Source organism: Ipomoea triloba, chromosome 10 (assembly GCF_003576645.1).
Source record: "Ipomoea triloba cultivar NCNSP0323 chromosome 10, ASM357664v1".
In the NCBI taxonomy this organism is placed as follows: domain Eukaryota; kingdom Viridiplantae; phylum Streptophyta; class Magnoliopsida; order Solanales; family Convolvulaceae; genus Ipomoea; species Ipomoea triloba.
This window is the reverse complement of record NC_044925.1, coordinates 5,272,965-5,286,471: the sequence shown is the minus strand read 5'-3', so window position 1 is coordinate 5,286,471 and position 13,507 is coordinate 5,272,965. Positions and strand designations below refer to the sequence as shown.

General features: G+C 34.4%; 1 protein-coding gene across 1 annotated transcript; it reads right to left on the bottom strand.

Annotated features, from left to right (window-relative positions):
* Positions 1–47: 47 nt before the first annotated feature.
* LOC116031569 (protease Do-like 5, chloroplastic) lies at positions 48–4,628 on the bottom strand. Its single transcript, XM_031273810.1, has 8 exons — positions 4,342–4,628; positions 3,431–3,577; positions 2,873–2,935; positions 2,683–2,772; positions 2,185–2,307; positions 1,844–1,931; positions 1,476–1,550; positions 48–465 (listed from the first exon to the last, which is right to left on the bottom strand). The coding sequence occupies exons 1-8, from the start codon at positions 4,609–4,611 to the stop codon at positions 359–361; spliced, it is 963 nt and encodes a 320-aa protein (XP_031129670.1). The 5' UTR covers positions 4,612–4,628; the 3' UTR covers positions 48–358.
* Positions 4,629–13,507: the final 8,879 nt, after the last annotated feature.

The following is a 13,507-nucleotide window of genomic DNA, read 5'->3' as shown; positions in this document are numbered from 1 at the left end:
GGGGGGGGGGGGGGGGGGGGGGGGGGTGTAGTGTAGATAGCAATATGGATTCTACAACTATAATTTTATTTTTCACTTTATAGTTTTCATGCAATAAAGCAAAGTTTGTTTACAGGAAAAATCATCGAGTTTCGGTTAACTGCTAACAATTTATTTCGTTCATGGGATTCGATACATCAACTCTGATACGAGGAGATGCACCGGGACAGTGGATCAACCTCAAGCGTTCAGTGAAAAGCCCTAACATCAATTTCGATTACTATCCAATGAAAACCACTAAGGCCATGAGTTTGGAGGCTAGGATGTACCTGCCATGAGGGGTGGGAGCAGTTGTTTGAAATTCAAGTGCAATAGATCTTCAATATCTATCTTTGTAAGCTGTTCCATACACGATCAAGTAAGGTATGGTTCGTACAACTGTGTCTACTGGTATGGCAAAATTAACTCCCGAGGACATTCCTGAACCTGTATCATGAGTGAAAATAAATTGGAATCACCCAAAAGGTTAAATGAAATCAAGAGGACCGAACAGTCTCTGATACCATGATATAATCTAAGATTGGACCAAGGTCACTCAACTGGGTTATACTGCACATGGGCCAAATAAAAGATTGAATCCAATTAATTAACTAGTCTAACCCATGGCCTTGTAAAACAATCGTTATACCCTGCACCACGGTGTACATAGCAATGTGCACCACGAACATAAAACGACGTCGTTTCAATGTTAGTGGACGCGGACGCGAATGACTCCAGGGAATTCATTATCTATAATACACATAATTATTATCTAGAATACACAGAACGTTTGCCTATAATACACAGAATGTTTGCCCAGAATACACAGAATATTGACACAAAATACACAGAATTCATCCTCCTAACATTCGAATGCACAAACACATCACAACATCTGTTAATAACATGAATACACAAAATATTGACACAAAATACACAGAATTCATCCTCCTACACATTCGAATGCACAAACACATCACAACATCTGTTAATAACATGAATACACAAAATATTGACACAAAATACACATAATTCATCCTCCTACACATTCGAATGCACAAACACATCACAACATGTGTTACTAACATGAATACACAAAACGGTTGCCTAGAATACACAGAACGGTTGCCTAGAATACACAGAATGATTGCCTGGAATACACAGAATATTAACATAAATACAGACACCGGCCGAACCGGGAGACGTAATTTCCAAAAAAACGGACGGTTAATTTACAATGCTCAAAATGACGTCGTTTACGTACATGGTGCACATTGCTATGTGCACCGTGGTGCACGGTATAATTTGCCCTTGTAAAACTCATATGTTCTCTCTTATTTTTTTCAATGTTGGACTCTTAATAATAACATTTCTGCTGTCAGAATTATTTGCTATACATCGATCATTAGCTCATAAAAAATTACCATGAGAAGAAACAGGGTAACAGATCCTTTTACCTTTGCGAGTGAACGTGGCTGTATTTACTCCAACAACATGGCCGTCCGAATCAATCAATGGGCCGCCAGAATTCCCTGTATATGCAACTAACAATTAGAAACAAAGTACAACGATAATCATAGGTCTGCTACATTTCTCAATTCAATCATTAAATATGTTGCGTATTTTGATATTTTCTTCAGCTCAAACTCAGTTACTATGACCTCGGGCCAAACTCTCATACAAATTGTCGCAAAAACAGGCAAGTTATAGCAATTTGAGTTAAGCCGATTGTGAACCTTATCAAATGCGGAATACAAGCATTTGAGTATTTGTCACTTAGGACTCCTAAAGGGGACTTTCTAACAAAACAAAAAAGGAGGGCTACCGGCATTAATAGCGGCATCTGTTTGAATAGCTCCTCGAATGGCTCCTCCACTTGGTGAAGGTATCTCTCTGCCTAATCCACTGATCACCTGAACATCTAAATTAATCAAATAGTTGCATGAAATGCAATCATTCATAAGTGCCAATAACCATATCAAGGATAGGAGTCCACAAGCAAGGTAAGCCACCTTGGGTTAATTAGTAAGCATAAAAGTATGCCCTATGCGCCTTTCGACAAAAAGAAATTGGTAGTATGAGGAGAATATTTAAAGTTTATGAAAGTAGACAAATTTTGGGTAGCATGCACCATGAAGTGTGATGACAAATTCAAAATCACGTTACCCCTGTTGTTAGTGTGTTCTCAAATCCATAGGGATTTCCTATGGCAAAGCAACTCTGACCAACACGTAAACCACGAGATGAACCAAGAAGGACCGGCTTTAGTTCAATCCCTTCAACGTCAACCTGCATAAATTAGCATTTAAAAGAGATTTAGATAAGAGTAATGTGATGGCACCTCTTTACCATTCGAAATGCATGGGTGGTCACAGGATCGAACTCCAATGGTGGGGGCATCGTTTCATATTGCCTTGTAAAGAATTATCACATGTTGGAAGTTTGGTACGAAAACTAAGAGCTCCACTTGTCAGGCACACCACATGTATACATATTGAGTTCCACTAAATACTATAAAGCTTTAGAAGAGCTTGAAACTAGTTCAACAAATTTGATCATTTAGCTATAGATCCGTCTTTTAAAGTTATGGATCTACCAAATAGGACAGCTTACATATAAAGCAATCAGTGTATGCAATGAGGAGAAAAGAAGTGATGACAACACCTTCAGGACTGCGAGATCATTTGCTGGATCCACACCAATAATCTTTCCTTCTTTAGCAATGCTATTACCTTTAGCATCCGCTAAAAATACCTGTAAGAAAAAATTAATGAGATACATTGGTTTCTCTGAGTCTCTGACTGTTTAGGTAAGAACCAGAAAAAATTGTGGTCACGCCAATGCTAGAGAAAACCTTACAACGCTGCCGTCCACTTTGATCTGTTGCCAATTTAGCGACAACATGGTAATTAGTAACCTATCATAAACATACCAATGTGTTAACTCAAAATAAACATGTCCATACTCAACAGAATTACCTAATGCGCACAAAAATTTACACAATATATGTCGTTTAAAGAGTAAACTCAATTTCACAGAAAGAGCATTATGTTATTGCGACAAAAATCTCATAAGTGTCTGGATTCTGGAATTAAGATATAGACCTACCAAATAGCTATTGCATATATGCAGGTATCTTAATAACAACTTTAGTTTAGTCAACCATGCCGTACACTTTCAAAGGAACTCGTGTGCATTGCAGTGACTATGGTCATAACGTTCACGATTATCTTCTTCAGACAAATATAAACAAATTCTGAAATCTATTCAAGGACACATCATACATGGGATGCTTATATCTGATAACAACTAAAGCTTTAGAATTTCCAAGAAATTCACAAGCTTTAGTAGCTAAGAGGAAAATCAATTGTAGATAATAATCATAAATTAAGTATCAGGAAAGGAACTGTACAATGTGACCAAACTTATCCCAAATGAAGCCAGAACCTGTTCCTTCCACCTTTGCATTCTCATCATCTGCCAGTTCGATCACAGCAGTGTCCTTGGAGCCTTTGGCCAACTCAATATCCTTAATGTAAACAACAGAAGGGGATGCCTCCTACATGTTCAGTAACAAGTTCTCTTAACAGCCAAGGGTGATTCAACAAATCAAGAAATGAGAAGTTTGTCCAAGTACACTCTGCCATTAGTATGTAATGAAAGATTGTTACCACGTTAATGTAGTAGCCTATTAGAATCAAACCCTTATCACTATCACTACGCCAAAAGCTATAGCTAGTAGCGAAGAGCGCAACTTCTTTATTCCTTTGACTGGCTATGATACCACTTGTCAGGATCAAGCGCTTACCGCTACGTCAAAAACTATAGCTATAGCTAGTAGATGACGCAACTTTATTTCCTTGCTTGCCTTTTAAACTCTTTATCGATCTCTGCCCAACAATTCCTCAACAACTAGTTGCTAGACTTGGCCTTTACCGAATAAGGCCAAGAAAAAAAAGTGAAAAGTCCATTTTTTTTTTCTTTCAACAAAACACTCCAAATTGATGAAATTGATTTCCAAATAATCGGTATTGGACCAATTCAGTCTAAAGTTTCACACGGGCAGAGATAATTCAATTACTACTAAGAAAATTTCCTTCAATTATTACTGAATACTCGTAAAACAAAAGAAATTACCAAACCCATAAGAACAGAACCTTTGTAAAGAATACAGATCAAACATTTTCTACAGCAGAAGAATCTAAAGCCGAATCCAGAAATCAAGAAAGAGCGAAGAAAGAAAGAAAGAAAATGCACCAAAAGATTGTCATGATATTTTCTTTACACCCCCCTCACAGAAATACGTAATATGCCCTGAAGTACCTGAAAGAGTTGAACAAGCCTGTCTTCCTCTTGCTGAAGCTCATCATCCACTTGTAATGCGGCAGCAGAGGAATTAGGCGATGAAGTCTGATACAAATCAAGAATGTAAGAGGACACAACCGAAGCAGTAAAGGCGAAAGCTTTACGCCTTGTTAAGCAATGGGTGTTGCTTGAATTTGAAGAAGAGGTAGAGGGAGGTGCTTGGGGCTGCGGTGGATTTGGGCGTATGAGGACACAGTGGGGTGAAGACGAAAGGCCCAAGGCTACCATGATGAACAGAAATGACACTAAACAGGGATAAAATTTGGATTTATATTTTTGGCTGCTATGTTCAATTGAAATAATTGCGTGTAGAAGTTCGCAAATTTTACATTGGACCATGCATCAAAACGGAGTCCTTTTGATTAATAAAAACAGACTGTTGAAATGGCTTTCATTTTGCGTCATTCACTTTCCGTTCATATATACTGCAATTATATTTCAACATCATTCACTTTTCGTTCATATACACTGCAATTATATTTCAACACAATTGCAATTATATTTCAACACAATTATAGTTACATTTCAAGACAACTGTAGTTTCTTTTCGATATAAATGCAGTTTAATTTGATATTATACACTCAAATATGTGAACATGTTATTCAGTTTCCTTTCAACAAAACTACCGTTTCGTTTCAATGTAATTACAATATCATTTCAATATGACTACAGTTTGATGGGACAATATACACAAAAAAATGTGAAACTGTTATTCAGTATCAGTTTATATATACTGTAGTTACATTTCAACACAACTACAGTCACATTTTGATATAACTACAGTTTCATTCGATAATATAAAAACACAAATGTGAAACTGTTATTCAGTATCAGTTTATATACACTGCAGTTATATTTCAACACAACTATAGTTGCATTTTGATATAACTACAGTTTCATTCAATAATATAAAAACAAATGTGAGACAGTATCTTTTGAGATGACCTGTAGTATCAGTTACAGAGCTCTTTTATGACTTACAACCGTCATTTCTCTCACTTACTAAAACGACGTCGTTTTGTAACATAGTCCATAATGCATTGTGGACCCTGCTCCACCGTATAACCACCAGTAGAAGTTGGCCTGCATCTCGTATTTTCATTGACCGCTTCATATGTAAACTGCAAAATATAGTTTGGACCATGTTTCAAATTGAAGTCTCAAGTATTAATAAATGTATATTTTTAGTATATATAGTGAATTTTTAAAACATAAACTTTAACATATTTAAAATGAATTTTTAGTATATTAAAAATAAAATTTATGTTGTTTTTAATAAATAAATAAAGAAATAAAATTTATGTTAGTGGCCCACGTTATAATAATTGATAAGTAAACTCTTCTTTAATTTCAAACTCACTCTTTGTTTTGTTTATTTATTTATTTGTTGAAAAGTAATTTGGACAAAATGAAGCAAAAATAAGATGGAAGTCAAATCTCTACCGTTACGAGCAGCGTTATGCTCGTAACAAGGCTCGTAATGCTCAAGATAAAAAAGGTAGCTCTATTGTTACGAGTAGCATTATGCTTTTTTTTTTTTTTTTGAAAATAAACGTAGCTATTCCATTAATTCATAACATAAAACGTTTACATCAGCGATCAATGAAATGGTAAACCATTCCTTACAGTCAGACATAGAAACAACTTTTCTAACTATGCTATAGAAAACTTGAATCGCAGACTGTTTCATAACTAGGAAGCTATGTTCCTTCAAGGAGCTTAAAGCTTCATCAAAGATTTGGGTCTTCATCATCATTCTTTTTTGCTCGCCCAGGATAAGATCAACACTTGCCGAAACCAAACTAAACGATTTATGCTAATAATAATGAAAAGCTCGTGAAAATAACGAGAAGAAAAAGCCCGTGAAAGTAACGAGAGGGCTAGTAATACTCAAGATCAATTAAAATGTCATCTTTGTTGTTACGAGTAGCGTTATGCTCATAACAAGGTTTGTAACGAGAATCATCAGAAAGTCATCTTTGATGTTACGAGCTGCGTTACGCTTGTAACAGGGTGGTGCATAATGGAAAGTATCTGCGAGCTAATTCTATTATTATGAGCATGCATTACGCGCATAACTCATATCATAATGAAAGGCATCAACAAGTCATTTATGTTGTTATGAGGCACGCTATGCTCGTAGCAAACCTCGTAACACAGGTCATTCCGAGAACTATAAAAGGAATGAGTTAGAATTTTGGATGTAACTTTTTTACTTTAATTTCCTTTAGATATCTCTTTAGAATACTTTTAGAGAACTTTTTACCGTTTAAATTTCCAACACTTCTATATTCAATTTATTGTCAAGTTCAATTTCAATTTATAATCATTACTTAGATTCAATTTCAATTGCTACTTTAATTTGGATTAAGGATTCAAGATTTGGATTTTTATCTCAATATAGATAAGTTTATTTCTATTTCATTTCTCGCAATCTTACTTGTAGCTTTTACTAGTTTGATCTTTTATCTCGTGATTGCTATGAATTGTGTTTTTGATTATGAATCTATTGTCATTTCTATCTTTAATATGTGTGAGTAGATCTCTTAGGAGGGAAATACGGATGTAGATTATGATTTTGGAGATGTGATCTTGAATTGATTGAGTAGGGGAGATGAAACTTGATTTGGATAATGTTGTTAACATGATTGAGTCCCGATTAGAATGTGACAACCTAATCTAGATTCAAAGGGCTGATCAACCATGCTTCACCTTTGAGAAAAAGGGATGTATAGGACACCAAGTGTTTGATGAAATGTCTCTTAACCACTTATGAGTCATGGGAATGTCCTTAAATGCTCTAAGAGTGTAAAATGACCTTGAAAAGGCTTCCTCCTTGTTATATGGCATCCATTATCTAATCAATTGACTTTTTCCCTTGTTCCCGATTCAATTGCATTTCCTTCACCTAACCTAAGTTCCTATTCCCATATGTTTCTCTCTTTTATTGTTATCTTGTTCCTTTGTTAGTTGTTTTCATTATTGCATTATCAAAATCTTTGTTTTAGGCTAGATTTCCAATTGAAGAGTTATTACCATGTGCTTGAGAGACAAAAAGCTTACTCATATCCCCAATACTTTGAGAACAATATTCGATGCGAGGATACCTCTCACACAAGACTTACCCAAAATAGTCTTATCGCCAATACTTTGAGAACAATATGAGATTTGATGAAACTACTCTTGGCAAAAAGAAATACATAATGCTGTTAGGCAATTTCAGGTATCAAATGTTTATTTGTCATCTTTACTTGGCCAAAGAGGAGTTAAAGTTAACCTTGCACAAATGGAATCACTATAAAAAGCAGAGAAAAAATGCAATCTCCTAGACTACTTCTAAGATATAGTAGCTGTAGATAGTACACAAATTGCTCAGGTCAATGAAGAACCTATGGAATGTGATTTTCCACCCATTTTAGGTCATGAGTTGGCCAAGTTGATAACACCCTTCTCCAAACCAAGGTTTTCAAAGAAAAACCTAAGCTCTAGTAGTAGGAGAACACTAGTATAGATTTTACAAAAAAAAAAAAAAAAAAATAGCATCTGTTGTTTGAAACGGATATGCTAAAACACGCATGATGACACTTTTGTAAATATATAAATAACAATTAGCATATGTTTTATGAGTTAAACAGACGTAAATAGTGCAGTTTTAAAAATAGGGGCACTTTTCGTGTCTATTCTAAACACAATAGATGTTAAAAGTGACCACAATTTTAAATTTTCCAGACTTCTTGCGCCTGTTGCATTTTGAATTGGAACGAAAAGACCTTTAAAAAAATTAAAATATAGTACAATAGGTATATGTTCTTTAAAGAACATATGCCTATTGTTCCGCGAATTTTTTAAAAAACCCAACATATACTCCATTTATGCTCTAAGCTTTACACTCTTAGCTCCACAAATAAACTTTGGCACCTAAAGAAGTGAACGATGACGAAGAGCAACGATGACGACTTCTCACTAGCGATGACCATCTGCGAGAACCAACTTTAGCAACATTGACGTCCTTTTCACCAATAAATAGTAATGACCACCTGCAAGGCGAGTAGCGACGGTGAGCTTCAGCGAGACTATCGTGAACCATCTATCTACGAGTTGAGTAGTGGCATAACAACAGCGTCGAGCTTCAATAATCATCTGTGAGGCGAACGTCATTTCTACTATAAGCTTTACACTCCCAGCTCCACGAATCTACTTTGGCACTTAAATAAGTGAACAACGACGAAGAGCAATGACAACGACTTCTCATCGCTGAGAACCATTTGCAAGAACCAACATGAGCAGCACCGACATCCTTCTCACTAGCAACGACCATCTGCGAGGCGAGCTTTGGTGAGACCACCGTTAGCCATCTATGAGGCAAGTTGCGGCTTCAAGCTTCAACAACCATCTACAAAGCAAACTGAACTTGGTAAAAAGAAATTTAGCCTTGGAATTCAAGTTTTAGAAGTGAGAAGGGAAGATATTGATGATGAAAGACTTGCAAGATTTAGAAGGACTATAAACAGAGTTTGAGCTAATAACAAGGGGACGTGGTGGCTGATCATTGTGAAGGTTTTTTTTTACTTGTATTTGTGACAATACATAATGAATTCCTCTTTGAGTATACGGTGTAGGGGATTTGTGAAACCACTATAAAAATTTCTCTTTGTCTCTACTTTACTTATTTATCCACAAATTGTCCATATTCACACACACAAAATCACTTATGCATGCAAATCAATAAAGCTACAAAATTGTTTTAGTAAATTTCTTGTCAATTTCGGGATTTCAGTTGTGTATTCTTTGTGTGTGCATTTTTAAAATTTTAAAAAATTGTTTAAAAGACTATTCACCATTTCTCGAAACTTTTTAAGTTTTAATAGGGAATTTTTAGTTGTGTTTCATGCATTGGACAACTACTACTCTCTCTCTCTCTCTCTCTATATATATATATATATATATATATATATATATATATATATATAATATTTGAAAATAATATTTTACTTTTTTTATTATCCTAATTGAATCATAATCGATGTAAGTATTATTTTATATAATATATGCTAATTGGATAAATGCTAATGAATAGCTAGGTTTTGATAATGCTTCTCAATGGGTTGAAGATTGCAAATTTAGTACATTAAAAGTAAGTATATCTGCTCAATGGATGGAAGGTGATAATTCTTTAGCCGTTTGAGTTTCTAATTAACTCTTCCATTCAACACGATGACCTTGAAATTATGGTAACATATAATATGTTTAAATATGGAGTAAAAGTTGGTAAAAAGCGATTAAGATTACTTGTTTGAAAATAGTTTAAAATAAAATTCAATTCTATGGGTGGTAGGGGATGGGGTTTTGTGCCCAAAAGTTGTTGTTTAGAAGGTGCCCAAACAGAGACAGAGTTATAGTGGGGCAGCTACCCCTCCCCCACCCCCATATATAGTATTGTACCCCCTTGTGTGTGTGTGTATAGTTAGGAATAAATTGTAATAGATTTTGATATGCCAAAATGTATAAAAAAAATATTAGATCCCCAAAGTTTTATTTTTCTAGTGTTAGGCATGGTTAAGATCAAAAGGAAAATCAAGAAGGAATTATATATTTCAAAAACCATCTTAGAAATCAACATGGAGATACCAAAGTCATGAAGATACAAGTCTTGAGAAGAAACGACGACAATGTCAAAATGGAGAAAATGATGGCATTGTATTAAAAGTCTACTTGAAGATCAAGGAAGGGATTACATCATGAAAAATAATTAATTAACCAAAGATCCGTACAAGCGGAGTGGTTAAAAAGCTTAATCTCATTATGGCAAGACCAATAATCAAATCTCACTGATGGGATGCGATTCAAGTAATATCAATGGGATGAGAAATTGCATGGGCGGTGGGCGGAAGAAATGTACATGGGATGAAATATTCCATGAGATGAAATTCGAAATTCAGCATGGGATGAAATATTCCATGAGATGAAATTCGAAATTCAACATGGAAGTATTATCAAGGATGAGAATTCAGTACGGGATGAGTTCCAAGGGATGCAATTTCGAAGGGATGAAATTCTATAAGTCAAAGGGATGAGATTTCAAGTCAAAAGCTATGTGATGAGATTTCAGAAGCCAATTTCAAAGGGCTACAATTTGAAGGGCTGAAGTTTCAAAGCATTGGATGAAATTGCAAGGGCTGAAATTCACAAGGGATCCAATTTACTTGATGAGATTTCAAGTCAAAAGCTATGCGATGAGATTTCAGAAGCCAATTTCGAAGGACTACAATTTGAAGGGATGAAGTTTCATAGCATTGGATAAAATTGCAAGGGATGAAATTCACAAGGGATCCAATTTTAGAAGGAAATTAATTAGGAGATGCAATTCAAGGGATTCAATTACAGGAGCAATTTAACAATATCTCAATCCCAGATTAATTCAAGATGGCCGAAAATAAATATTCCTAAGGGAATAAAATAGAGCTCAAGTTATATTTGAAAAGCAACTAATCCAAAATATAAAGGGTCAAGATTGGAGCAATATTTGAAGATGAATTCACAAGGATTGGTGTGAACATCACCAGATTAAATTGAAGATCAACTATGCATAGACTTGGAGCTCAAGATAACGGCTAGAATATTTTTAATGTCTCACATAACATTAAAAATATAAAAGCCTATTTCTAGTCTAAAAAGGCTATGAATCTAGCTGACAAAGATTCAAAATTGGGAGCGTCTTTTTCCAACGGATAAACTCTCAATACCTATAAATAGATGAAGATATGAAGCATCCGAAGACAAGAGAGACAACAATTCTTACAAGCTATACATGAGAAGCGAACAAGCAAAATACACAAGTGAAAAATCTAGAGTGCTAATCTTCATCTAAGAGAGACTTGATCTACATTGAAGCATCTACTGAAAAGTCTCAAAGTTGGAGGAAAAGAGAAACTTATTTTTCAAACAAGTGGTTTCTCTACCAGAGTGTAGAAAGGGATTGTCACAAAGGAGTATGAGATCCTGGTGTAGTGTTGAAGACACTGGTGAAGCGTGATTTGTGTGAGCTTAGTGATCAAAGCACTAGATCATGGGGCGTAACTAGTTTGGACTTGGTGATCAAAACACTAGATCGTGGAAATTCATTGTATCTTGTAACCAAGGAGTTGTAGATATAGTGAATTCCTCCTGAAGATAGGAGAGAGTGGAGTATGAGGATTACATACACCTCTGAACCACTATAAATTTCTTGTGTTCTTTTATTACTTTACTTATTTGTGCTTGCTTGATACACACGTTACACACACACTTCACATGATTTATTGCTCTGCTGCGTACAAGATACTAACAAACTATTAAAGTGTACTGATTTGCTTTTAATTTTGCCTTAGCAATTGCGAATTAGGAGTAAAGTCTATTCACCTCCCTCTCTAGACTTTACCTTATTTCTTATATATATATATATATATATATATACATACATTCATCTCTAATCATGTACTCTGTGTGTGTACACTTGAGTTAAGTGGGATGCCGACCAAGTTATGGGTTTAGTTTAGGATTAAAAAAGGTTAAAGGTTCAATTCTCACTTTTCCAACTAGATTGTGATATACGGAGTATATTTTGTAATGTGTTTTCTATTTGAAAAAGGGTCAAAAAGGTTAAAGGTTATCAAACTAATTATGTTTCATATTTTGTTATAAATATTTGGAAAAAAAAGGGTCAAATAGGCTTTCGAATTTTAGTTGAAAAGTCAATTAGCCCCCTAAATTTTTTAAAGGTGCAATATTTATTACATCCATAAACAATTTATTTTGATGCAATGAATTCCAAAAACCAGCTTACATGTCATTAGATTTTAGGCAACATTCCGACAACTTTTCAAGCAAAAAAATGATCATCGATTGATCGTCGGTCGCTGGTCACTGAGGAGGGATAAGGCAACCTAGGTCTGGGCCGCCTTTTCCTCCCCGGTTGCCTATCACCGGTCACTTTTGTTTTTACCTGAAAAGTCGTTGGAATATTGCCTAAAACCTAATGACCTATGATCGCAGGTCATAATCGGTTTTTGGGCTTCATTGCATCAAAATAAATTATTTATGGATGTAAATATGTAATTGCACCTTTAAAAAGTTTATGGGGCTAATTGACTTTTCAACTAAAGTTCAAAGGCCTATTTGACCCCTTTCCCTAAATTTTTTTTTTTAATAAAGTTTTGATGTGTTTTGATTTTTTGTCCATATCCAACATTCTTTATAGCTATGCTTTTAAGTGTTTTTTTTTTTAAAACTATATCTTTTATATTAATCTTTCGCCCCTTTTGAAAATTTTTTCTAAATCCTTTCCTGTGCCCAAAAGTTGTTGGTAGTGGCAGTGGTGTGCAAGCTGTTGTGACATGACGGTGTAAAATATATCCCATTGTGTTGTTGAAATGGCGGTGTGCAAGCTCTTGTACTAGTGGTGTTGGGATCATTTTTTCGTAAAATATATCACATTGTTTGTGTTCTATATATATATATATATATATATATATATATATATATATATAATTTTGTGCAATTCGACTTATCTTTATAACATATTTTTTATTCCTCGCCCCGCCTCGTTATCATTCTTATTGTGAACATTCAGTATTTAAATTGTGTATTTTGAATCCAGGTCCATAAAATAATTTGCCATGACGGTAGTAGTTGCAATTAAGTTATGGGCTACGGCTTTGGATTTGTATTCATTTTTTCCTTGGGCTGGAGCTTTTGTTGATTTTTGGGCTTAATTGAATATTTTATATTATAGTATTGGGCTGAGGAATTAGTATTATAGTGTGTTGAGTTCTTGGGCTTTATTGTATTATCAGGGAATAATTGCCTCATATAAATAATTATTTGAGCAATAAAATTTTCACTGTTTCAAGTATATTAAATAAAAAAGATGCAATTCAATTCCAAAATTGTACCCCAGTGTAATTTAGTCATCAAAATAATATTCTAATAAAATAATTTTTGTATTTTTTAAAACATAGATTTTATCATAATAGATCAAAATAAAACTCCAGTATACAACAATAACAACAACAACAACAACAACTATTATTATTATTATTATTATTATTATTATTATTATTATTATTATTATTATTATTATTATTA

Excerpts from the sequence above, each read along its gene's own strand:
- LOC116031569 (XM_031273810.1), bottom strand. The coding sequence starts at position 4,611 with ATGGTAGCCTTGGGCCTTTCGTCTTCACCCCACTGTGTCCTCATACGC. Across the intron at positions 2,308-2,682 it reads ATGATCTCGCAGTCCTGAAG|GTTGACGTTGAAGGGATTGA; the intron begins GTGTTGTCATCA and ends TAATTTATGCAG. Across the intron at positions 1,932-2,184 it reads AGAACACACTAACAACAGGG|GTGATCAGTGGATTAGGCAG; the intron begins GTAACGTGATTT and ends TTAGATGTTCAG.